Raw genomic sequence first — 26,626 nt, 5'->3', positions numbered from 1 at the left:
TTGTTCCATGATGTATTTCTGTTAGGGTAGTTATTGTCTAAAAATTTTTTTCTCTTTTCATGCTGTCCCTTTCTTTGTCCTTTGCTAGAGAGAAAGGGCTTTTATTTATTTATTTATTTTCTTTTAAACCAATTCTTACTGCCTTTTCTGGGTTATGGCTTCTCTAGCACCACCCAGTGAGGATATACAAGTCAAAAAGAAAACTCAGGGAACTTGCCACATGGTCTTTTGAGGGTTTCAAAATCCATAGCTGGTCTTTCCTTTTCTCACTACCTTCACAATATTCTGATATTTGTTTCATATATAACGTCAAGGACTTTTACTTGTACTTAGTAGAAGAAATTATATCTACTTCATTTAGTCTGTAACCAGACAGTGAGATTTTAGAACTTTATAAAGTTTAACTTAGTTCAGACAATTTTTAATTTGATTAAACAACTTTTGTTAATTTTAAAAAATCATTTAATTGTGGTAAAAATGCCATGAGTTACAGTGGAGCAACCACCTCATCCCAACTCTTAACAGCTAGTATAATAAATTTAGCACAGAGAAGGTAAGATCAGTAACCTGGAAAGTCATCTTTCAAAGAAGGACATGATTTTCTTTGGAAACCAGTAACAATAGGGCTTGACTGTGGCTCAGATAATGTATTAACATAGCTAAGGAAAAGAAAAAGTATAGTTGAACATTGTCCTTCAAGAACTATGCCAAATATAATGCAGAGAGACTAAAAAAAAAAAAAAAAGAAAGAAATATGTGAACTGATTATTAATGTGAAAACTTGAAAGAGGAAGTCCTCCAAATCCACATGTAATACTTTGCATTTCAACAACACAAAGTGAGAAAATGCCCTATGCAGGGAACTGGATTTTCCAATACTTTATCCTTAGACATTCTGTCTTCAGACAGAAAAATATAAGCATTGACCTAGCATAATTTGACTAACTCCCTCCTTTTGTTCTGATTCCACAAAAAGAGGTGACTGTACATATCTGTTGGACTTCATGTCAATTTCTTATAGAAAGAGAATAAGCCGCACAGAAGATTCAACTTTCTGATACCTGCGGCAACTCTTTCTTTAAGTTGGCCTTGTCACTAGTTTCTTATGAGTTTGATCTGTGTGAGTCAACTCCCCATTTCCACATCTTCAGCGTGGAGGAGCAGATAATGAAAAGAGGGACCCAGAGCAACTTACTGTCTTCCTGGGAGAGCCAGATGGCTTTCCTAAGCAATATCTCTAAACTCTTCTAATTATTCCAATTGTTTACATGCTTCAAAAACAAATACTTAGAAACTGTACTTTTTAACATGACCATATGAATGCCTAATAGGCATTTAGCTACAGTGATCTAAGCACCATAAAGAAAAAATATATTCTTAAGGATTCATATTCCAAAGAGTAAATGTTTCCTGAAGGTAATCTGACAATCTGATAACAGCCATTCTTCTATTCAAGAAATATTTATAGAGTGTCTTGTACTGTCCAGGTTCTTAAGATAAGTCAGGAAAGGCAGCAAACTCCTGTCTTGTGGAACTTACATTCTAGACAGTGGAGACAAGACAGAAGTAAGACGTGTAAGTCATACAGATGTTTGTAACACATGCCATGGGGAAAAAAATGTAATATGGGTGAAGGGGATCAAGAATGTGGGAGTGGAAGGAAAGGGTATAATGGAGAGTAGGATGGTACAGTTGAGGAGATGAGATCCTACACAAATTTAAAGGAGATAGATATCTACATGTAACAAGGACGCCTGACAACAAAGCATTGAAAAAGGGAGAGAGAGATGGAGAAGATGCCATCAGAGAGGTAAAGAGAGTACAAATAAGGATGTGGAGACTTTATAAGAATGTTGGCTCTTATACTGACTGACACAAGAAGCCAAAGAGGATATTCATTAATGTAACCTTTTTCTTTGATGTAACTTCAAATTGACAGCAACACGAAGAGTAAAGGAAATAACTTTTATGTATATTAATTGGTTGTTTATATTTTCTCCCATTGACATCTATCATTTTTTCTCTCTCTCATTCCCCTTTTCTTTTTCTCTCTGTTTCTGTCTTTTCCTTTAAATAGATGATTTTTTTTTCTAAATCATTTGACAGTAAATTGAAGAAACTGATAACTATATACCATTGAATAGTTCAGTGAATATATTCTCAAAAAAGGGACATTCTCTTATATAACCATGATACAGTTAATAAAATTAGGAAAATATTGATAAGCACTGTTATTAACTCTATCATCCATATTTGACTTTTGTCAATTTTCCAAGTAATATCCTTTATAATCACACTTTCCCCTCTGATACAGCCCTGGAGTCATTTTTTTCTTTAAGAACTCTAAGTTCCTTTTAATGCAAAATGTAAAATGTAATCAAGCTCTAGGTATTAGGTGTGCTCATGCTAATGCTATGTGATAACTTTTAGACAATCTCAGTGAACACATCTTATATATGTACATGTTTATGTGCACATATACACATATGTGCCTATATATATTATCATTTGTAGATTTACCTAGTGAGAATGGTAGATATTAAAATCCATGAGTTTATAGTAATGCTTTCCATCTCAATCCAATACTAATGTCCCTTCTTTCCATATTTGTAACTCCCTCTTAAGATACTGCTCCATTACCTTTATTTACTCATTTATGTAAGCAAGGTTTAACATTGCTAATCCATACATTTCAAAAAGCAAATCTGTTAACTAGAGTTCAATATTTGTCTAAAGTTTTATAAAGGTAAATTACATGCAAAGAAATGCATAACAATTGTGTACAATTTGATGATTTTTTGACAAACACATACACTTTTTTTAACCTGTAACTCCTTTAATTCTGCTAACCTGTCAGGGGAAAGAAGTTAACATTATATGCAAGGAGATGATAATAAAGATTGTTCAGGAAATTTTTTTGAGGCAAGGAGGGAAGTAAGAACATTGGTTGTGGGGAAAGATATTGGAAAGGATACGGAATCAGTGAATCTGAGACTTATATGGGGTTCCTCTGGTGCAACCTGTTTGTTGTCAGGAACAATTTGTTGTCAGAGGATGGGCTTCCTCTGGTGGCTCAGCGTAAAGAATCTTTCAATGCAGGAGCCACAGGAGATGTAGGTTTGATCCCTGGGTCAGGAAGATCCCCTGGAAGAGGACATGGCAACCCACGCCAGCATTCTTGCCTGGAGAATCCCATGGACAGAGGTGCCTGGCAGGCTATAGTCCATAGAGTCGCAAAGAGTCGGGCATGACTGAAGCAATTTAGCATGCACGCATGCATCCATGGAGTTGAAGGATAGTAAAGGACATTTTCGTATGGACTGTCTTATCTGTGTGTCAGCGTATTTACTGACACAACAGATGCTCATTGTATGAAGATATATTGGGAGTTTATTATATTCGGAATAATCCTAAAGGTTTCTTTCTCTTGGGAAATCGTTTCTTTCTTGAGGCCACTCATAGATTGGTGTATGCATTTTTAAACTGCTTCTCACATCTGCTAAATCTAACAGTGAAAAATAAAAGAAAGAACACGAAACTTGTTTGATTGTTGTTCAGTTAAGTTCAATTCCTTACTTGTGTCTGATTCTTTGAGACCCCATGGACTGCAGCATGCCAGGCTTCCCTGTCTTTCACCAGCTCCCAGACTTTGCTCAAACTCGTGTCCATAAAGTTGGTGATGCCATCCAACCATCTGGTCCTCTGTTGTCCCCTTCTCCTCCTGCCTTCAATCTTTCCCGACATCAGGGTCTTTTCCAATGAGTTGACTGTTTGCATCAGGTGACCAAAGTACTGGAGTTTCAGCTTTAGCATCTGTCCCTCCAATGAATGTTCAGGGCTGATCTCCTTTAGGATGGACTGGTTGGATCTCCTTGCAGTCCAAGGGACTCTCAAGAGTCTTCTCCAACAACACAGTTCAAAAGCATCAGTTCTTCAGTGCTCAGCTTTCTTTATAGTCCAACTCTCACATCCATATATGACTACTGGGAAAACCATAGCTTTGACTAGATGGACCTTTGTCAGCAAAGTAATGTCTTTACTTTTGAATATGCTATCTAGGTTGGTCACAGCTTTTCTTCCAAGGAGCAAGTGTCTTTTAATGACATGGCTGCAGTCACCATCTGCAGTGATTTTGGAGCACCCCAAAATAAAGTCATTCACTGTTTCCATTGTTTCCCCATCTATTTGCCATGAATTGATGGGACTGGATGCCATGATCTTAGTTTTCTGAATGTTGAGTTTTAAGACAACTTTTTCACTCTCCTTTTTGTGTTTAGTTTAGATGACAGTTCAGCAACTCTTTTAGATAGATGCCTTTCAGCGTTACAATTTTAATGAAGAAATGTATTACCTCCTAAAGAGAAACTTTTGGTCCTGAAAATCAACTTAAAAATTGTAAGGTCCTTTTTAACCTTTGTATTCTGAAGCAGTTTTGTAAGTTAAAATAAATCCTTCAAAAAATATAGTGTGAAATGTAACTACGCTTTCTACTGCCTTGCTAAAAAGTTGACAGTATTAGTTTTTCTATCTTCTAATTTAAAAATATAAAAAAAAGACAAGTCATGATCCCTTTATAGAGCCAATAGATTTAATTCTGAAATTTCCACATAGGTTATTCTCAGTCTTCAACTAACAGGAAATATTTCTTTTGCTGCAACTTTAATATAACATAAAATATGTAAATATTTATAGTCTTTGTTTATGTAATTTACATTGCCCATATGAAAATGCCTTCGCAAGTAATCCATGACCAAAGCTGCTATAAGTGGAAGTAAATGGTTGCTCATAACACACAAATTCAGTTGTTTTTATTGTTTTATTAAAAAATAAATTTCATATTTTCACTACAATATGCTTGGATCAAAGATAGCTATCAAAATCCACAGACAGGGCAAGAACAGTTGGTGTGTTTTCTCAGCAGACGTTGAACTCAATGACCCTAGAAAGTTCACTGAATCTCTTTGTAGTTCACATTTCAGTTGTTAAAATGATGTGGGAGAGGGATTGAGTGGGAAACTTAATCCCTACTAAGTTTAAGGATTTATTTAAATTGCAGACTTTTTTCTTTTATTTTTTCTATTTTGTTTTTGGTGCAACATGGTTTTTGGTTATTGTTCTTTAGTATTTCTCCAGAAAGTCTGTAGAAAAAAAGAACAACAGTGAAATAAATGCATAACTTTTAAACTTGATTTCTTAAATTTACCAGTAATAATAATTGAGATGCAAAATGAAAAAAAGGTTTAAAATTACCACTTTTTTTCAAAGATAAACTTATACTCTAAAGATTGTTCTCTGTAGGTGTAATTCTTCTATTATTAGCAAATACATCCAAACCTGAATTTTGGCAAAGGAAGGAGTTGAACATAGTGAAAGAGGCTGTGGAGTTAGGAAGACAACCAGTGACTCTGGTCACATTTCTTTAATTTCTTTCACCTCAAATTTCTTATCTGTAAACTGGAGGCAACAGAATCTATCCTGAAAAGATTATAATGAGAATTAGAATGAAGATGTAAAGTATTTAATATTACTGGTGATAAAAAAGGGACAGTAAACATTCTTAGTATTATGTCTTAGGGTAAGGGAGCCAGTGTCTGATCTCTGACTACCTGAGCAGACTTGGCCAACTTTTGCTTTATCAGCAGTAAAACTTTGTAGTATTAATAGCATAGAAAGTTAATGAATTTACCTTATTACAAAATGCAAGAGAAATAAATGAACATTTACCAAAGTTCTACTGAAGTTTTGAAATTATCAGTTTGTTTTTCATAGTTGAATAGAGATGCTTAGGTTTTGGCTCAGTTGGTAAAAAATCTGCCTGCAATACGGGAGACCTGGGTTTGATGCCTGAGTTGAGAAGATCTCCTGGAGAAGGGCATAGCAACCCACTCCAGTATTCTTGCCTGGAGAATCCTCAGGGACAGAGGAGCCTGGTGGGCTGCAGTCCATGGGGTCGCAAAGAGTCGGATACAACTGAGTGGCTAAGCACAGTACAGCTTAGGTTGAAATTGTAATAAATTGCTAGATGTCAAACATACACAGACCATGAGACTTTGTGTTTTTCTCCATTGCTTTCTCACTTGGCTAATAAAGGTAACCTCCAGAGTTGGCCAGAGGCAGAGCTGAGAGCTAGGTGAAGATTATCTTTGCTGCCTCTCACTGTCCCTGGCCAGCCCTACGATGCCCACTGGGTAGGTGCTCCTATTTTCATGCTGAATTTCATCCTTTTGCTCAAAGCTTCCATAAATACTTCTTAGTAAAAGAAAGGAGTTAAATAGTTAAGTTTGAGCATTTAATAACACCCTTTAGAAACTTTTTGCCATATGATCATAAATATAGTTGCTTTTTGTGATAAATACTGTAGAGATTTATCTATTTATTCCCATATTCTGTCCAGTAATTTTAACGTACCTAGTCTGCTATATTTTTATTAGTTCTTTCTTCTTCAGGTTATTTTTCATGGCTGTATTACAAATGGTACTGGTGCAGTACTTGGTACTATATTTGCACTGTATTATCAGATGTTTATGATATCTGGCAATCAGCAAGAAATAGATTACATTTTATAGAATGGGAGAAAATAGTTGTTGTTCAGTTTCTAAGTCATATCCAACTTTTTACAACCTGCAGCATGCCAGGCTCCTCTGTCTCTGGGAGTTTGTTCCAATTCATATCCATTGAGTTGATGATGCTATCTAACCATCTCATCCCTTGCCACTCCCATGTCCTTTTGCCTTCAATCTCCCCCAGCATCAGAGTCTTTTCCAATGAGTTGGCTCTTGGCATCCAGTAGCCAAAGTATTGGCGCTTCAGCCCAACCATCAGTCCTTTCAGTTATTATTAAGGGCTGATTTCCTTTAGGATTGATTGGTTTGATCTCCTTGCAATCCAAGGGACTCTCAAGCCTTCTCCAGCACCACAATTTGAAAGCATCAGTTCTTTGGTACTCAACTTTCTTTATAGTCCAACTCTCACATCCATACATGACTACTGGAAAAACCATAGATCTGGCTATGTGGACTTTTGTTGACAAAATGATGTCTCTGCTTTCTAGTACGTGGTCTAGTTTGGTCATAGCTTCTCTTCCAAGGAGCAAGCATCTTTTCATTTAGTGGTTGTAGTCACTGTCCAAAGTGATTTTGGAGCCCAAGAAAATAAAATCTGTCACTGCCTCCACTTTTTCCCCTAATTAATTTGTGTTTGAGCGTATTTGTGTTACTAAGACCTTTGCATCCCTACACAACTTGCAACTGCAGAGAGTCATAAGAAATACAGAAGAAGATTATGCACAACTCAGTGAAACCACCATCACTATTATTCTCATTTCACACATGAGGGAGCTGAAGCTTAGCCAAGCTGAAATTGACCAGATTATCCGGTTAGTTTAGTCAGTGTCAGAGTAAGGGATTGAGTCTGTATCTGTGACTTTCAGAGCTCTAATGACATCATAGTAAACTGTAAAGAATTTCAGTTTGATTTTTTTTTTTTTTTAAGAAAAAACAGAGCGGAGGAACAGGAAACAAAATTAAAAAAAAAACGAAACAAAACCTAGGATTTCCCTGGTGGCAGAGTGAATAAGAATCTGTCTGACAATGCAGGGTCTGCCAGTTCAATCCCTGGTCTGAGAAGATCCCACATGCCATGGAGCAACTAGGCCTGCAAACCACAACTACTGAAGACTGCATGCCCTGGGACCCGCATGCTGCAACTATCGAAGCTTGTATGCCTAGAGCCTGTGCTCCGCAGCAAGAGAAGCCACCACATTGAGAGGCCTGGGCTCTGCTCACCACAACTGGAGAAAGCAACAAAGACCCAGCACTAAAAAATAAAATCTAGACCATTAATTTTACATGAATTCAGGAAAGGACATTGGTTCATAGACTAGGAGAAGATGGGAATGTACAGATTATTTAGTCCTCATTTTCTCGATGAAGAAACTGAAGCCATGCAGGTAAGTCGATTGCCCCAAACCACAAAATCTCTTAAAACTACAACTACTTAAAACTACAACTCCATGCTTTTTTCCAAGATAGATTTGTGACTAATTGAGAATAATCTATATCTAAATTGTCAGATCAGAACTTTTTAACACTGTTCATCATGAAGTTAGCCAAAACTGGATGAACTTGGTATTATCGTGACACAGAGAAATGGAGAATAAATAGGATGATTCAAACATTAAACTTGTCTATATGGAGGTTTTAAGATGTATCAGGTACTATTGGGTCCTGTGGTCACAGTCTTTCAGGGAACAGAGATATATATACCAGTAAGGATAATATAGCACAATAAGTGCAAGTTGAATGGCAAATCACAAAATGCTGTGAGCACTCGGAGTGGGGAGGAATTAATTCAGCCTGAGAGATTTCTGTTGATCCCTGGGTGATGCTTCACAGAAGCGATGATATTTGAGTTTGACAGGCACCTGTGGCTGGAGGCTATTTCATTCAGAAAGAACAACAAAGGTATCAGATATACATATAGTGAAGTGTGTTAAAGGAATAGCAAGGAATTCAACCAGGCTCTAAATATTTATGCAATGCCTCAGAGATGTATTTTGAAGAGTTCTTGGCTTATGAAAACTGCAGAATCATTTTGTTCAAAAAACTTCTTACTCATTTCAAATCTTGCTCAAGTCAAAAATCCTTTAGAATACATTTCTACTCCTCTGGTAACAGCATCACCAGGCCTACCAATGGCATGCTTATTTGAGTAATTGTCACAAGCTATCCATGTTGACCAGGCTTCCCAGGGTGGCACAGTGGTAAAGAATATGCCTGCCAATGCAGGAGATGTAAGATATAGCTTCAGTCCCTGGGTTGGGAAGATCCCCTGGAGTAGGAAATGCCAATCCACTCTAGTATTCTTGCCTGGAAAATACCAGGGACAGGGGAGCCTGGGGGCTACAGTCTATGTGGTTGCAAAGAGTCAGACACAACTGAGCAACACAGCACATACATGTTAACAACCTGTGAATAACCAGTCTTTTATAGCTTTGGCCATATTTTGGCTATATGTCTTTGAAAAAACTGTGTGGACTTTGCCAGACTATTTGCTTCTCAGTTATGGATAGAATTCAGTTAAAAGGTAACTAATGCAAATAGCACTGACTAATGAACTAATACAATAAGAATCTTTACAGTTTTATAAGCAAAAAAATTTCCTCCTGTGGTATCTGCTGTTCATTTTATATTTATTGCTCTTAAAGCTTATTTTATTTCAAATATAAAGAAAGAAATTTTCATTTCTTAACATTTTTTATACCTTCTGGAATTATTTCCCTAAGTTAACATTTGCAATGAGCTTGGAGGGAATCTGTATCACAAGATTACATGTTTGTTTTCTTCATTCCTCTTAGCTCTGAATAGATTGAGTGTGGAGGTGGTGTGGGGAATGACATTGTACTCAACTAGTATTTCCATTATCTTGCACTTAATAGGTGCTTAACCAGTGAGAAATAGATGAAGGAGAATAAGTGAATGAAATTGGTGAAAGCCTCACGGATCTGAGAATCTAGATATTGGCCAGGGTGAGTTTGGTAAGAAGTAAAATTTAATCTTCTAAGAAAAGAGGTTATCTGAAATATTGGGACTTTCAGGAGCCAAAAATAGCCCCCCCTTTTTACCTTTTCCTACAGTTGAAGATTCTTTTAAAGGAAGTTGGATTACTGATAAGCTGTTTGGAGGTCATGACTTAAAACTCCATTCAAATAAGTTTTCTGACACTTCGTCCATTGTTGGATAGACCTATCTCCCAGGTCATGAGCATAGCTGGGCACCTAGGGTCCTCCCATAGGGGAGTCTCTATCTCATTTGGCAGAGAGCAGATCAGATGTCATTAGTTCATTCTAGAAATGTGAATCATATACAATACAGATATGATATTAAATAATTCCTGTGTTCACACTGTTGGACTAAAGAAAACAGATAATTTCCATACAGTGTAATGGTGAACTCCAAGGCACAAAGGGAACAGGGGAGGAACTCAAAGCTGGACTTAGAAGGTCCAGGAATGATTCTAATAAAATATCCAAGATGTAGCTTGAAGTAATAATAAAAGCTATCCAGTTAAAAAGAGAATGTTCTAGAAAAGGAATGGAGTGTTTGAGGCATAAACAACATTTTTTAATAATTGGAAGGTAAGAGATAAAGGAAAGGAAAAGGAAAGAATGAAATTGAGGCAGGAGAGCTTAGCAGAGGACAGATCAGGAAGGACATTGCAAGCAATTTTAGGTACCTTTTACTGAACTTTTACTTAAAGGGAATGGTAGTTAATTTAATGACTTTGAGCAGGAGAATAATATGTGTTAGATTGACCCCTTTATAAAATGCACTAAAAAAAAAAAAAAGATGTCCAGAGGACCATTTGGGAGACTTGAACATCAGTAGAGGCAGGGAGGTCAGAGAGAAGTAGACAGATTTGAGAAGCATGTAAGATGTAATATCAAGAGGAATTAATGGAAGCTTAGTTGAGAAAAGAGAAGTCAAACCTGATGCTGGAGTTCTCTGGTATAAGTAGAGAGATGTGTGGCTTTAAGTGATACAGAAAAATGAACATAGGAATGTCATCTGGGCTGGAGATAAAGTTTTGAAGAACATCAACAAGGTGCAAAGTTGATTCACGTGTTGACATTATAAAATATAAAATGGAAAAAATACTGAAGTGTTCTACTGAACATTAACTCAAGATGTAAAATACTTTGAAAAACAGATCCTTTGGGGAATTATTATTAAAAAAGATTCAAGTATTCCCTTAGGTTATAAAGCATATCTATCAGCAAAGGTACACTTTTTACCTAGTATGAGCTACAGTTACATTTGATTGCCATGGATTTATTTATTTGGAGGGTTTTTTCCACCTCAGTTATAAATGAAACAAGTACTTTCCCACGTTCATCTTTGTGCAATATGTGATCTGGAATAGCTCAATATAATTAGCGGCTTCAGAACATTGCCAGAATTGAAGCAGCAAAGTGTGACATCTCCTACAAATTAAGATTTATTGCCAACTATCCTCAGGGTGAATTGACTCTGCATTATTAGCTCCCCTTTTCTATACAAACTCTTTGTCTTATGACTATCTCTGATTGCTTTTTTTTTTTTTTTTTGGCATTGACCACTCAGACAATTAAGAATCTGCCTGCAATGTGGGAGACTTGTGTTCAATCCTTGGGTCAGGAAGATCCCCTGGAGAAGGGAATGGCAACCCACTGCAGTATTCTTGCCTGGAAAATTTTATGGAGAGAGAAGCCTAGCAGGCTACAGTCCATGGGGTTACAAACAGTTGGACCTGACTGAGTGACTGACATTTTCACTTTCACACACTATTGTTTGGATGTGTTCATTTCAGTGTCTCACACCCTAAAATGTGAGCCTGAGTGAGGAATCAGTGTCTTAAAGACCTGTGGCTCCAGCAGCTGTCATGGAAGCCAGCACATGACAGGTACTTAGGTGAAGAACTGGATGGTTTGTGTCATCTAGCCATCAAGTGAGCCACCACTAGAGGGCACTGGCAGTTCGGTCAGATTGGAGGTGCTGGAGGTGTTCCCAAAGACACAGGGTCAGGACTGTTTGTGAAAGCACCTGGACTCAAGCCTGGACTTCTGTATTTCACCCAGGCAGGAGGACAGAGAGTCAATGCTCTTATTAGCCCTAATTTCTGGCTCGATTTCTTTGTTCTGAATGTCTCACTGGCTTTCTTCCTAGTTTCTCTGACTTAGAAGGTTTTCCCCCTTACCTCCTCAGGTGTGTCTAAGAAACAGCTCTTATAGAAGGCACTGCACAATTACCCAGACTGCTCTTGTTGCTGTATGTCTGCCTCTGGCCCTGGTCCTTCACAACTCTGGAAATACCAAACCGTTTTGCTGTTCACTGAATAGGCTGCTGACTCTCACACATCACATGCTGTGAGCTCAGATGATTCCTCATCTGCAAATACCCTTCTCCACCTCTCAGACTGCCACTTGTCAGGCAAGTATCTTTTATAATCAGGAGACACAAGAGACGCAGCTTCCATCCCTGGGTTGAGAAGATTCCCCTGGAGTAGGAAAAGGCCACATGCTCCAGTATTCTTGCCTGAAAAATTCCATGGATAGAGGAATCTAGCAGGCTACTGTCCATGGGGTCTCAAAGAGTTGGACATGACTGAATGACTGAGCACATACTGAATACAAAGTATGTTCAATGAAGTTTTCTTACCATCAGGGAGATCTTGCTGTTCTTTCTTCTTTATATTTTAAGAATGTACCATTAATGGCATTTATTATACTCTCCATACTTATTTGTTCTCATTCCCTCCCCTTCAGTTTATACCTTCTCCCCAAGGGCGGGTATCATAATTCAGAACCTATGGACTACTTACATGTAATGATGTAAGTGGCTGGAAAGACAGAGCCTCTTTCATGGTCCCAGGATATGCTCCTGAGGCCAGGCTAGATCCTAAAGAAGCTTTCCCAACTAGGGTGGCAAGAAGGATACATTTAGACACATTATTCTCCAGAGTAACAACACTCTTCAGTGGCTCAAGATGGTCTGTGCTTAGACTGCAAATAGGCACCATGCCTGTCAGTCTTGTCTTTTTCATGTGTAACAGATTGTTTGAATACTGGCGCTTCCCAGGTGGCTCCATGGTAAAGAATCTGCCTGCCAATTCAGGAGACACAAGAGACGCAGCTTCCATCCCTGGGTTGAGAAGATTCCCCTGGAGTAGGAAAAGGCCACATGCTCCAGTATTCTTGCCTGAAAAATTCCATGGATAGAGGAGTCTAGCAGGCTACTGTCCATGGGGTCTCAAAGAGTTGGACATGACTGAATGACTGAGCACATACTGAATACAAAGACGGGCAAGAGGCAGCAGGCCTTCAAGATTAATTCCATTTGCCATTTGGGGCCTCTAAAAAAATGGACAAACTCCTAAGCAAAATATTAGAAGGTTGCTGTGCCATGGATACACCATGCTATTTTATATCTTGGGCCTTTGCATATGCTGCTCCCTCTACCTACAAATGAAGGCCTTCTCTTCTGAGTGCATTTGTAAGTTTAATTGCTTGTACATGACAGCAATTGAGCACAGCACAGCCAACAAAGTTAGTCTAGGTGCCCAACTAACACGACTGGCTATGTATTACTTTACCGTAATAGGCTCTTAACACTTTTCACACAAATAAAACATAAAAACAAAAAATAGACATTTTTAATCTTATAGTACTGTACCTTGAAAAATGCAGTAATACAGTACAACAGCTGGCACACAGGGGCTGACATTGAATCAAAGGACAAGAAGACTTACTGACTGGAAGAGGAAGAAAAGGTGGGAGATGATAGAGCTGGAGGATCATCAGCAAGAAGAGACAGAAGGTCAGCTGCAATTTCACTTATCCCTGACGTTAACGACACAGCTTCTGATTCCTCGCTGGAATCAGATGCGTGTTCACATCTTTGAAAGTTTGCAACTTGAAGATTGGTATGTAGGGAACTTTCTGTACTTGCACTCACTGCCCTTCACCGACTGGCCATTTTGTCCATCTAGTATCCCCCCATCTCATTTTTCAACTCCTCTCCAATATCACCTCCTCTGTGACACCCATCCTAGCTTTCATAGCCAAACCTTGCCTGTCTCTCTCAGTGTTCCCATTAGGTTTTTGAATATTTCTACTATATCACTTATAATTATTTGCTTCCTCTTTGTTTTCCTTTTGAGACTATGTGCTCCTTGATAATATGGTTTACCTCCTCCTTTTGCCTGACATAGCATGCACTTATTAAGTACTCAGTGAATGAATGACTGAATGTTTTGTTCCTTTATTCAGTGAGTACTAGCTGCCAAAGATCTGTCCTTAGGGTTTAGATGGTTTAGCTTTTTGCAGCTCAGTTCCCTGGAGTTGGGCACAAGGTAATGGGTAAGTGGACTTTAGAAATCCCTAAGGGTGTCCACAGGGAAGTCTGTTTGTAGGTCACAGAACATCAGCCCCTAAAAATGCACTCTGAATAATAGCTTCCATCCCCAGGGAAACAGGATTGTCCATTAGGCAGACTCCCCCTAAGAATGGTCTAGAGAAACATGAGGACTTCTAGAACAAGAACTGAAATGGGAGTGAAACAGTAAAGCCTTATTTTGCAAAATAGAATCATTGGAGGAAACTCCTGTTTGAGCTTCTCCTTTCTGGAGAAGGCTAACCCTCACAAGTTCAGAAATCTTGAGTCATAGCTGCTCTGTAGCCACACAGGAAGGCAAAAATGCCAAGCCATACTTGGAGGTGGCTGGAGCCACAGAAAGTGGCTCAGGTGTGGGCAGGACTAAGTGACCCTGTTAGAGGCTGGGGAAGGCTGTGCTGTGGTTTTTGAGATGGGGCTGGTAGCAAGGACTCTGTCCATTTCTGTGTCCTTGCTTACTGGGTTTATAGCAAAGGCTCAGGAAATGTTTGCTGAATTGTTAAGTCATGATTATTTTTTTTTTCTCCCATCGTGGACTATTGGGCAACTCATCTGAGACCAGTGATTAGTTCCAAATGATTTGGTCAGGATAGAAGAGTGCAAGAATGAGGAGACCCGAAGATCATGCTAAGATTTCTAATGAGAAATCTAATGCAAATACAAACCCGCTTGCGTCATAGCTGGAGGCATATTTGACCTGAAATTAGCTCTCCTGTTAAATCCCTATGTAGGGTCATTCCATTTTTAAGGTGCTATTTTAGCTTAGCAAAAATTGAAGTGTCCTCTCCCCTCCCACATTCCATTTGAGAAGTATATTAAGATACTTTTATCAAGTTTACCAGCCTGCTTGTCAAAAGTTTGTTATGGTTAGTCACCAGAGAATTATAAATATCTTTAGCCTCAGATGTGATAGTACTGAAGGAAGGGAGGACTAAAAGAGGATAAGGGTGGCAGTTGATTTTGTAAAAGCCATTGGTGTATTAAGTACTTTGAATTTTTTTTCTATTATTCTTCCTCGTGGATTGGAGGTATATTAGACATGTTGATCTGAGTGCCTCCATGTTGGCAAGGTTGTGGGAGATGGTTGGTGTTTTTCTTGAGCATATGCTTATATTTTTCCTGCAAAGGGTATATGGTAAATCTCTTGAAGAACTATAAATAATTTATTTTTATCGGGTAAATAATATGCATAACCAATATTTCCCTCTTTGCAATGGTTGTGTTTGTGCAATGGCTAGAAGCTTTGTGTATCACTCTCATAGATTTATTTTTCAAACTGACTAAAAGTAACAACCATTACTGAACATTTATGTTCCAGGAACTGAACTTTATTTTTATTTTTGAATTTTTAAAAATTGGAGTATAATTCCTTTACAAGGTTGTGTTAGTTTCTGCTGTACAATTAAGTAAATCAGTTGTGTGTATACATGTATCCCCTCCCTCTTAAGCATCCCTCCAATGGTCAGAATGGCCATCATAAAAAATCTACAAAAAATAAATGCCGAAGAGGGTGCGGAGAAAATGGAACCCTCTTGCACTGTTGGTGGGAATGTAAATTGGTATAGCCACTATGGAGAACAGCATGAAGGTTCGTTAAAAACCTAAAATTAGATGGATGAGCAATCCCACTACTGGCCATATACCGTGAGAAGACCATAATTCAAAAAACACATGTGCACCAATGTTTATTGCAGGCACTGAGCTTTATACCCACTTAATCCTCACAACTTACAGTACCTTATGGGCTTAGTGCTACTTTTATCTCATTTTTTATAAATGGCAAGAGTAGAGACTTGGAGACATTAAGGTGCCCAAGGATTACTCAGCCCGAGTTCTGTGTGATGTCCTCACTTTGACCTTTTCTTCTTTGTAGTCTGGGAGACCTAGCGCCCTCTTCTCAAGTTCCTCCAAGTTGCTCTCTCTACCCTCATCCTCCAGTAGCATAGTTTCTTCAACTTCAAAAGTTCTCTCTTTTACACAACACAAATAACCCTTTATTTTAAGCATCTTCTATTTTTCACTCTGCAACAATCTCAGGGGTCTGGCTGTGATGTAGGAAAATGTAAGAAGAATAAAGGTAAGTTAGTATTCCCTTAAGTTATTTTGCCATGCATATTCTTTCTTTTAGGTTTGTTTATCAGATAAGTTGGTTTGAATGGGTGTGTGGATTCCCTAGTAAGGTGTAATGAGTTTTGAGGGTGGTGTCCTTCCCTTGGAAGTCTGTTTTGTAGATGCCACTGCCAGACTGCCAGGAATAGTTGTGTTTCTTCTAAACCTCTGCTTTATTTTTATCTTACGGACACCATGAGTCATGTAACAAAACTACATTTTCCTTTCTGTAGGGCCTTCAGAGACATTTTGATCAGATATCTGTTTGTGTACTCCGACATTCCTAAGAAATATTTCCTGGCTGAATTTTTTTAAAGGAAAGAGAGATTTGTTTTAAAAATACTGCACAATGTCATATATGTCAGCACACTGTGTGTGTTTAGAGGGGAGCCTAATGAAAACTGTCTCTGGTTCAGTGTCTTAAAAAAATTTAAACGTTCTTTGTTTTTCAATATCTAAATTTCAAGTTTTTATATATAAGTAAGAAATATGGTGTCACTATTAAGTAACACTTATTTTAGACCTGATATTACAAGTTCAGAAATAAATTTTTATAATGGTTTCATCTTTGTCTCTCTCTTTTTTTAAAAAATAATTTTATTTTTACTTTATTTTACTTTACAATACTGTATTGGTTTTGCCATACATTGACATGAATCCACCAGGGGTGTATACAAGCTCCCAATCCTGAACCCCTCTCCCACCTCCCACCCCATGTCATCTCTCTGGATCATCCCCATGCACCAGCCCCAAGCATCCTGCATCCTGTATCGAACATAGACTGGCACTTCGTTTCTTACATGATAGTATACATGTTTCAATGCCATTCTCCCAAATCATCCCACCCTCTCCCTCTCCGTCAGAGTCCAAAAGTCCGTTCTATACATCTGTGTCTCTTTTGCTCTCTCGCATACAGCGTCATCATTACCATCTTTCTAAATTCCGTATATATGTGTCAGTATATGTATTGGTGTTTTTCTTTCTGCCTTACTTCACTCTGTATAATCGGCTCCAGTTTCGATATTTGTTTTTCCACCACAAAGTCGGTGGAAGAGAGAGTTGCAGGGCAGCCCTGGAGGCAGAGAACTGCAGGCCAGCCAGACAGAAGCAGCGTGCACTGTAGATTTGCGCGTACTCACGCCTCAGCCCCAGGCGGCTCCACAGACTTGAACTTACCCACCCCTCAGAACAGGAGAGAATTAAATTCATTTCCACTTTAGTTCCAGAAGGTTGTTATGTTCCTGGTGGGCACAAAATAAATATTGACTTAATTGAATGTTGCCCAGTGGTGTCTTCCTTTCCTTTTATTCCGCCTCCCCCCCCCTCCACCCCCGCAACCTGGTCCTCCAGCGGCTTCTTCAGATCCTTGGAAATTACATATCGATGAAATTCTAAGGCAAGTCAAGGAAAATACGGAGGTAAAAAAATTTTCTCTGCCCTTTGGCGTCCTCTCTGCCCTCTGCTGTGCCTTACGCATCCCCATTGGTGGAAATACCGGCTCAACCACCAACAGCAACATTCTCCCAGCATCACAAGGTGACTCCTGAGGTGATAACCTTCCTGCGTAATTTCGTAAGGGGCCACAACGACCCACGACCTACTACTCCTGTGGTCCGTGGAGACCTGGACTGTATCAACTGCCAGTAATATGTCATGTAATATGTCCAGTTCTTTGTTTCAAAACACTGTATGACTCTGCTATGATATCTAATGGGCAGATCAGTTCCTGGAGATTTCTGAGACTCTGTTTTTGGGTTATAACGCTCAATTGGGCTTGAACAAAATTTTCCATCTTTTTTCCGTAGATTAATTGATTAATTTTTCATCCACAAAATATCTTTTCTTCAGAGTCTTCCCTTACTTTTTGTCCCATTGGCTTTCAGCGTTAGGTCTCTTGGTATTCAATATCATGTCTTGTTTGTCTTTGTATCTAGGTCTTGTTTCACAGTTTCTCTGGGAATCTGTCCCTCTGTTTTCTCTGAGATACACACACTCTCTTCTAGTCCTCGTTTCCATCTCTGTCTCTCTGTCTCTACTTTCTCACATACTGTTTTATATTTGTGTTTGCGTCCCTTCAGAATTACCATCAAAAATCATTGCAGTTTTTCAAGAGGTTAGACACATTTAAAAAATTGTATAAGTGCTCAGAAGAATTCATTTTACACTTTTTTCTTCAAAACTATATTTTCATTTTTCAAATATTAATATAAGCACTCAGAGAAAAGTGGATTGTCTATACTAACCATAGTACACTCAAGTCATGTGGAGGATTGGGTCTGCTCTCCTCTGGGTTTTCTGTGTGCACTTTGCCCAGACAGGACTGCATTCCTCTGTTCCTTCTGACACAAATATAGTGACATTTCACCGGGCGACTATTGGTCTAGAGGGAATACTAACTTCTCCCTTCCCCTAGTGTTTTAAATCTCATTCCAGTCATTTGGCCCTGGATATTGGCACAGAAACACTGGCTGCATAAAGTCCTTGGAGCCTGAAATGGGACATTGGTTTGCTGATACTTCCCTGCAGCTGGGCTTCCCAGGTGGCATGCATGCGTGCTAAGCCACTTCAGTCATGTCTGACTTTTTGCCAGGCTATGGACTGTAGCCTGCTAGGCTCCTCTGTCCGCAAACTCACCTCCCCTGCAGCTCTTGCATTGCAAATGTATTCTTTACCGCTGGGCACCCAGGAAAGCCCAGGTGGCGCTAGTGGTAAAGAATCTGCCAACCAATGCAGGAGACCTAAGACATGCAAGTTTGATTTTTGGGTTGGGAAGATCCCCTGGAGGAGGGCAATGGCAACCTACTAAACTATTCTTGCCTGGAGAATCCCATGGACTGAGAAGCTTGGTGGACTACAGTCCATGGGATCAAAAAGAGTCCACTGAACATGTATGCCCTGCAGCTACTTTCTGGGGAAGATCTAACGTGTGTGGTCAACCTCCTCTGGGCATTAAAATTAACCCTTTAAGCATCCTTTGTGCCTTGAAAGGTAACAAACTAATTGCTAGCTAAGAAAGTATATCTCAGAAATGACAATGATCTCTGTTTCTGAGGCAAACCATTCAATATCACAGTAATCCAAGTCTATTGCCCCAACCACTAAAGTTGAAGCAGCTGTAGTTGAATGGTTCTATGTAGACATACAAGACCTTCTAGAATTAACACACACACAAAAAAAAGATGTCCTTTTCATCACAGGGGACAGGAATGCAAAAGTATAGGAAGTTAAGAGATTGCCGGGAGCCAGTGTGAGGAATTCCACCCGTGACAAAGTCATGCGGCAGAGCTCTGATGGCAAGGCTAATCAGACCTCAGGTTTTCCCCCTGGAATTTCCTGAGCATCCACCCCCCCAAAAAATAAGAATCTGCCTGCTTTTCCACTCTTCTGACATTCTCTGGAAAAAGTCAATTCAGGGCTTTAGTCTTCTGCATTTGAAAGAGTATTTCAATCCAAAAACCCCTCTGATGGCTTTCTAGCCTGCCTGCAGGACTCGTACAGCTGCGCATGTGATTGAGGCCTCCTGACCCCAGGAGGCACAGGAAGCTTAAAACATCCTAGGAATGTAGGGGCTTCCGAGGAGTCAAAATCATTAGAACAGGACTCATTAAAAGTTTCATTTGTTGAGCCAATACTTGCTGCCAAATTTTCATATCCTTTATTTTTAGATATAGTTGGTATATAGAAAAACAAGTGGTAGACCTGGTATTAGCAACATTAGATCTTTGAGTTAAGTACCTTCTTATAACCCACTGGCCTTTGTTCTATAGAGATGTAACTTTAGTGCTTTAAGGAGATGCAGATTAAAGAAAAACACTTAGGGGAAACGAAATTAGCATTCATTAAGGAAGAGCCAAAAAGTGTTAACAAGCCTCTTGGCAAGAAGATAATGTAAATCACCTGAGACTTTTTGTATACAAAAAGATATACAGAAAGAGTCTGGGCTGCGAACACTACATAATTTTGTATTACCCATTGATCTCTATGTATAATCAAAAGTATAAAAGGCCTTGAAGGGCAATAGAAGGAGAGCCAGTCGCTGGACTGGTTTCCCCCGTGTCTCCTCTTTACTCTAATTTCAGGCTGAATTCTCATCTGGGGTGTGGAGGCCCGCCAAGTCTACTTACTTGCCCCGGCTGTTAAGACCCGTGCAAAAGGGAGCCTAAGGCGAGGCACCCTTAGATATATTCAAGCAAGCGCCGGTGGCCCAATGTAGATGGTGGAAGTTCCTTGTCTGGAATTTTATTGGTCTTCCACGTAACCCAAGTTAATCAGCCTCTTTCTCCACTTAATTTTCCTACTATACTATTGTTTCTTAATCTAATCTTATATTAGTAAATAAATAAGTCTTTCCTTGCCAACGCCGTCCCTGCTTCGAATTCCCTGGATCCACCGGGGCTGGACCCCAGCAAGAGATACTTGCATTACCAGGCAAGTTTGGCCTTGGAGTACAAATTGAAGCAGGGAAAGGGCTAACAGAGTTTAGGCAAGAGGATGAACTTGTCATAGCAAACACCCTCTTCCAACAACACAAGAGATGACTCTACTCATGAACATCACCAGATAATCAATACCAAAATCAGATTGATTATATTCTTTGCAGCCAAAGAGTGAGAAGCAAAAACAAGACCGGGAGCTGACTGTGGCTCAGATCATGAACTCCTATAGCAAAATTCAGACTTAAATTGATGAAAATAGGGAAAACCACTAGACCATTCAGGTATGACCTAAATCAAATCCCTTGCAATTATACGGAATTGTAAGTATTTATGGAAGTATAAATACAATTATATGGAACTGTATATACATTGTATATATAATTGTATATATTATATATATAATTTTATATATTGTGTATAATTGTATATATTGTGTATATATATTTGTATAATTATATATAATTATATACAACTGTATAATTGTATAAATACAATTATATGGAATTGAGCTTCCATACAGTTATATGGAAGTAACAAATAGATTCAAGGGATTAGATATGATAGACAGAGTGCCTAAAGAACTATAGACGAGATTTGTGACATTGTACAGGAGGCAGGGATCAAGACCATCCCCAAGGAAAAGAAATGCAAAAAGGCAAAATGGTCGTCTGACAAGGCTTTACAAAGAGCTGAGAAAAGAAGAGGAGTTAAAGGCAAAGGAGAAAAGGAAAGATATACCCATTTGAAAGCGGAGTTCCAAAGAATATCAAGGAGAGATAAGAAAGCCTTCCTCAGTGATCAGTGCAAAGAAATAGAGGAAAACAGTAGAATGGGAAAGATTAGAGATCTCTTCAAGAAAATTAGAGGTACCAAGGGGACATTTCATGCAATGGTGGGCACAATAAAGGACAGAAAAGATATGGACCTAACAGAGGCAGAAGATATTACGAAAAGGTGGCAAGAATACACAGAACTATACAGAAAAGATCTTAATTACCCAGAAAACCATGATGATGTGATCACTCACCTAGAGCCAGACATCCTGGACTGCAAAGTCGAGTGGGCCTTAGGAAGGAAGCATCACCATGAACAAAGCTAGGGGAGGTGATGAAATTCCAGTTGAGCTATTTCAAATCCTAAAAGATGATGCTGTGAAAGTGCTGCACTCAATATGCTAGCAAATTTGGGAAACTCAGCAGTGGCCACAGGACTGGAAAAGGTCAGTTTTCATTTCAATCCCAAAGAAAGGCAATGCCAAAGAATATTCAAACTACCACACAATTGCACTCATCTCACATGCTAGCAAAGTAATGCTCAAAATTCTCCAAGCTAGGCTTCAGCAATACGTGAACCATGAAATTCCAGATGTTCAAGCTGGTTTTAGAAAAGGCAGAGGAACCAGAGATCAAATTACCAACATCTGCTGGATCATGGAAAAAGCAAGAGAGTTCCAGAAAAACATCTATTTCTGCTTTATTGACTATGCCAAAGCCTTTGACTGTGTGGATCACAAAAAACTGTGGAAAATTCTGAAAGAGATGGGAATATCAGAGCACCTGACCTGCCTCTTGAGAAACCTATGTGCAAGTCAGGAAGCAACATTAGAACTGGACATGGAACACCAGACTGGTTCCAAATAGGAAAAGGAGTATGTCAAGGCTGTATATTGTCACCCTGCTTATTTAACTTCTATGCAGAGTACATCATGAGAAACGCTGGGCTGGAAGAAGCACAAGCTGGAATCAAGATTGCCAGGAGAAATATCAATAACCTCAGATATGCAGATGACACCACCCTTATGGCAGAAAGTGAAGAGGAGCTAAAAAGCCTCTTGGTGAAAGTGAAAGAGGAGAGTGAAAAAGTTGGCTTAAAGCTCAACTTTCAGAAAACTAAGATCATGGCATCTGGTCCCATCACTTCATGACAAATAGACCGGGAAACAATGAAAACAGTGAGACTTTATTTTCTTGGGCTGCAAAATCACTTCAGGTGGTGACTGCAGCCATGAAATTAAAAGACACTTGCTCCTTGGAAGAAAAACTTTGAGCAACCTAGACAGTATATTCAAAAGCAGAGACATTACTTTGCCAACAAAGGTCCATATAGTCAAAGCTATGGTTTCTCCAGTAGTCATGTATGGGTGTGAGAGTTGGACCATAAAGAAAGCTGAGTGCCAAAGAATTGATGCTTTTGAACTGTGGTATTGGAAAAGACCCTTGAGAGTCCCTTGGGCTGCAAGGAGATCCAACCAATCCATCCTAAAGGAAATCAGTCCTACACATTCATTGGAAGGACTGTTGCTGAAGCTGAAATACACTACTTTGGCTACCTGAGGTGAAGAACCTACTCACTGAAAAAGACCCTGATGCTGGACAAGATTGAAGGCAGGAGGAGAAGGGGATGACAGAATATGCTTGTTGGAGGCCATCACCAACTCAATGGACATTAGTTTGAGCAAGCTCCGGGCTGGTGATGGACAGGGAAGCCTGGTGCTGCTGTCCATGGGGTCACAAAGAGTCGGACACAACTGAACAACTGAACTGAACTGGAGAAAGTATATGGAGGATTGAAGTCTAAACTGTTGGTGGCCAGATGGAATATAAACAAAGCTTCTGCCCTTATGTTTAGTAAAAGAACTGAATTTTTTTTTTAAGCTTTTATTATTAAGGTTCTAAATGTGTCAAGCACTTTGTGCAAAGTATGTCATTTACTCCTTAGGACCACCCTGCATGTTAACATGATGACTCCATGTTGCTAATGAGAAACTGAACCTAAGACAAGTCAAGTGACTTGACAAAGGTCATACAAAATAGTAGAGTTGAAACTTAATAGAAATGAATATTTTTATGCTTTGAGGGCAATTTTTATGCCTAGAAAAGAACTACTAAAGGTTATCATGGTGCAAAATTAGTATTCAACTCACTCGAAACCCTTGTTTTTCTTAAGCTTATATGTTTATAAATTTTATTAATCTATCCATAAATCTAATAAGTTTATAATTACTTTGAAGGAAGACTTTACAACCTAATTAAATTCCTTGAACATTTAGCCACATTTATTAATGTCATATATTTTTATTTCCTTTTTTAAGTACCTTAATCACATGACTTAACACACTTCCTAAGAACTTAAGTAATTCTTAGAAATCAAATAAATTAAATTTACAGATCTGGTGAACATTAAACTCTCCTAAATGTTCCAAGTAAGATTTCAATCTAAAATTACAGGTCTAAAGCAATGACTCAATACTCATTTTAACTTGAAACTGCAAAGTTGGCTTGTTATTCTAATAAGCCTAATTTTTATAAATAACACAAATAATTAAAATTCAAAATAAGCACAGATTCTTAAATGCAAATATTTTAACACTGATTTTTATATTTTGATTTTTTATACATAATACTAGATTATGCCATCATTAAAAGATAAAGGCACTATTCATCATGCCATATAATTTTGATGTTATTTTTCTAAGTAATTCTTGGAGTTGCCTAGCATGTGAAGGTTTCTTAAAAATCAGAACTGCTACATGTACAGTAGATGGTGGGAACCTGCTATAAAGCACAGGAAGCTGAGCTCATTGGTCTGTGATGACCTAGAGGGGTGGGATGAGGCAGGGGGAGGAGATTCACAAGGGAGGGAACATATGTATACTAATGACTGATTCATTTCATTGTACAGCAGAAACTAACACAGTATGGTAACACAATTATATTCCAGTTAAACAGACACAAACATGCAAAACAAAAATTACTAACCAGACATGATTGGACCTTTATCGGCAATGCCTTTGGGACACAATGAGCCCTATTTCCTTTGGTTCCTACTCTTGTAGGTAAACAATCTTCTGAAATAACCTCCAAGATTTTTGCCCCCCGCCCCTGCCCCATGCCGCCCCCCAAGGTATTTGTGTCTTGTATAATCTTCTCTCCTTGAGTGTAGGTAGAACTTTGTGAATAAGATGGTCCATCACGTCTGTGAGTGCTGTGTTATATGGCAAAAGGAATTTCCCAGGTGTAATACATTTCCAGTGGTAATGAATTTGAGTTAATCAAATGGGAAAAAGTTTTCTGAGTGGGCCTGATCTAATCAGGTGAGCCTTAAAAGAGATAAGAATGTATACTACCATATGTGAAATAGATTGCCAGTCCAGTTTCAATGCATGAGACAGGGCACTCAGGGCTGGTGCACTGGGATGACCCTGAGGGATGGGATGGGGAGGGAGGTGGGAGGGGGGTTCAGGATGGGGAACACATGTACACCCATCCCATGGCTGATTCATGTCAATGTATGACAAAAACCACTACAATATTGTAAAGTAATTAGCCTCCAATTAAAATAAATAAATACATTAAAAAAAGAGAGAGAGATAAGAAGCAATGAGGGCCCCTCCTGCTGTCTTTGGAAGAGGCCATGCGGCAGTGCTGCTCGAGCCTCAGATGAGATCACAGCCCTGGATGACATCTTGATTTCAGTCTGAGGAGACCTAAGCAGAAGATCCAGCTAACCCACACCCAGGTTCCTCCACAGGAATGGTGGGTAATAAATTTGTGTGGTTGTAAGTTGCTAAGATTCTAGTGATAAAAAGCTAACACACTCCCCAACTGGGAATGGTCTCATCACCTGTGTCCTTCAAATTCAAGTTATATACATCTAATGCTTCTGTCTCCTTACAGAGATCTGGCTCCCTCTCCCCGCAGCTGCTATATCTCTTTCTACAATTTTGCTTACAATTTGCTAGGTGAGATATTTATATGCCTTACTACCTACAAAAGTGCCATCAAATATCTAAGTTCCTGTTGATAGAAACTTGAGGGAGATCTCTATTTGTTATATTCTTACTGTCTTTGACTATAAATCTTCTAGATAGTCCAAAGACATCCCATTGAATTCTATGTATCTTTCATCATTTTGTCTAACTTTTTCAATGTCATTTTCCTGAAAACACCAGAGTCCAAATCTATCTGGTTCTAGAGTCGGACTTTCTACTAGTGCCTTTAACAAGGAAACAGCTTAGTTTTTGTGATGAGTCTTGAGTGCTGAAATGTCCTGCTATTGTCCCTGTGACTCTAAAAGCATTCTAAAATTTCTCTGGCTTGTGCTTCTCTGAAGCAATAATAATTATATTCTAACATCACTCAGTACATCAAAAAAATGTCATACACTTTCTATCAAATCATTCTTGTTATTCTGTGTCTTTACTTACTAAGCTTTTCTTTTAATGAAACAGAATAATAATTGACCCATGAATGCACATAGTACTCTGAGACATATGAAGAATAAAAGATACAATGCCTGTTTGATGAGACTTTATGATCTAGTTGGAATCAAGATATAAATGCAAAAAATTTAATAATTTTGTATGCAAAGTAATATAGGCTAAATAATACACATTAAATGATATGACTGGTCCAAATAATTAAGTGGAGGTACAGGTGAGGGTGAGGCTTCCCTGGTGGCTCAGTGGTAAAGAATCTGCCTGCACTGCAGGAGACGTGGGTTCAATCCCTGGATGGGGATGATTACCCTAGAGAAGGAAATGGCAACCCACTCCAGTATTCTTGCCAGGGAAATCCCATGGACAGAGGAGCCTGGTGGGTTACAGTCCATGGCATCACAAAAGAGTAAGACATGACTTAGCAACGAAACAACAACCCACTTCTTCACAATTGCATTCCAGCTGAGAAAGCAAAGCAAAAATATGAGGGTGCATGCTCTAATAATTCTTTTGCAATGGTATGTACAACATGCAATGCAAGAAGAGAAAGGTTGTGCTGGTGATGAGGGTGGGTGGAAATAAGTGATGAGGGAGACTTCAAAGAGGTGACATTTCTGCTGAGCCTGATAGTAAAAATAACACTGTCTTTTTGTTAACCGTTTCCTAGATGCCGAAACTACCCTAAGCACTTTACGCTACTGATCCTCATGTAATCATAACAGCAACTTCGTTTGATATGATAACAGTGGTGAGTAATATCCAAAGAGGACACTGGAATCATCCTACCAGAGAGCATCACTTCCTCCACTACCATTCCAGTCAAAGCTATTCTTGTCCCTCTCTCAAACTTCTGCAGAAGCTTTTTAACTGGTCTCTCTGCTTCTGCCATTGCTTTATACCCAGTCTCTCTATGAGCTTTTAAAAACACGCATCAG

At 38.9% G+C, this 26,626-nt stretch overlaps 1 protein-coding gene across 4 annotated transcripts in view; it reads right to left on the bottom strand.

The window, feature by feature from the left end:
• PTGER3 (prostaglandin E receptor 3) overlaps positions 1-26,626 on the bottom strand; it is a 233,913-nt gene that overhangs the window by 9,700 nt on the left and 197,587 nt on the right. For 2 of the 4 annotated variants that reach the window (XM_040232566.1, XM_040232569.1), the window contains one exon: positions 4,798-5,138. The exons of the other annotated variants lie outside the window; for them this stretch is intronic. In XM_040232566.1, coding sequence (XP_040088500.1) covers positions 5,042-5,138 — 97 coding nt within the window. In that variant the 3' untranslated portion in view covers positions 4,798-5,041. Of the gene's footprint in view, positions 1-4,797; positions 5,139-26,626 lie in introns of those variants that run through there. 4 annotated transcript variants of the gene reach the window in all.

The sequence above is a fragment of the Oryx dammah genome, unplaced genomic scaffold (assembly GCF_014754425.2).
Source record: "Oryx dammah isolate SB20612 unplaced genomic scaffold, SCBI_Odam_1.1 HiC_scaffold_28, whole genome shotgun sequence".
NCBI classification, from domain to species: domain Eukaryota; kingdom Metazoa; phylum Chordata; class Mammalia; order Artiodactyla; family Bovidae; genus Oryx; species Oryx dammah.
The sequence above is the reverse complement of the archived record's forward strand: the minus strand, read 5'-3'. Positions and strand labels throughout refer to the sequence as shown.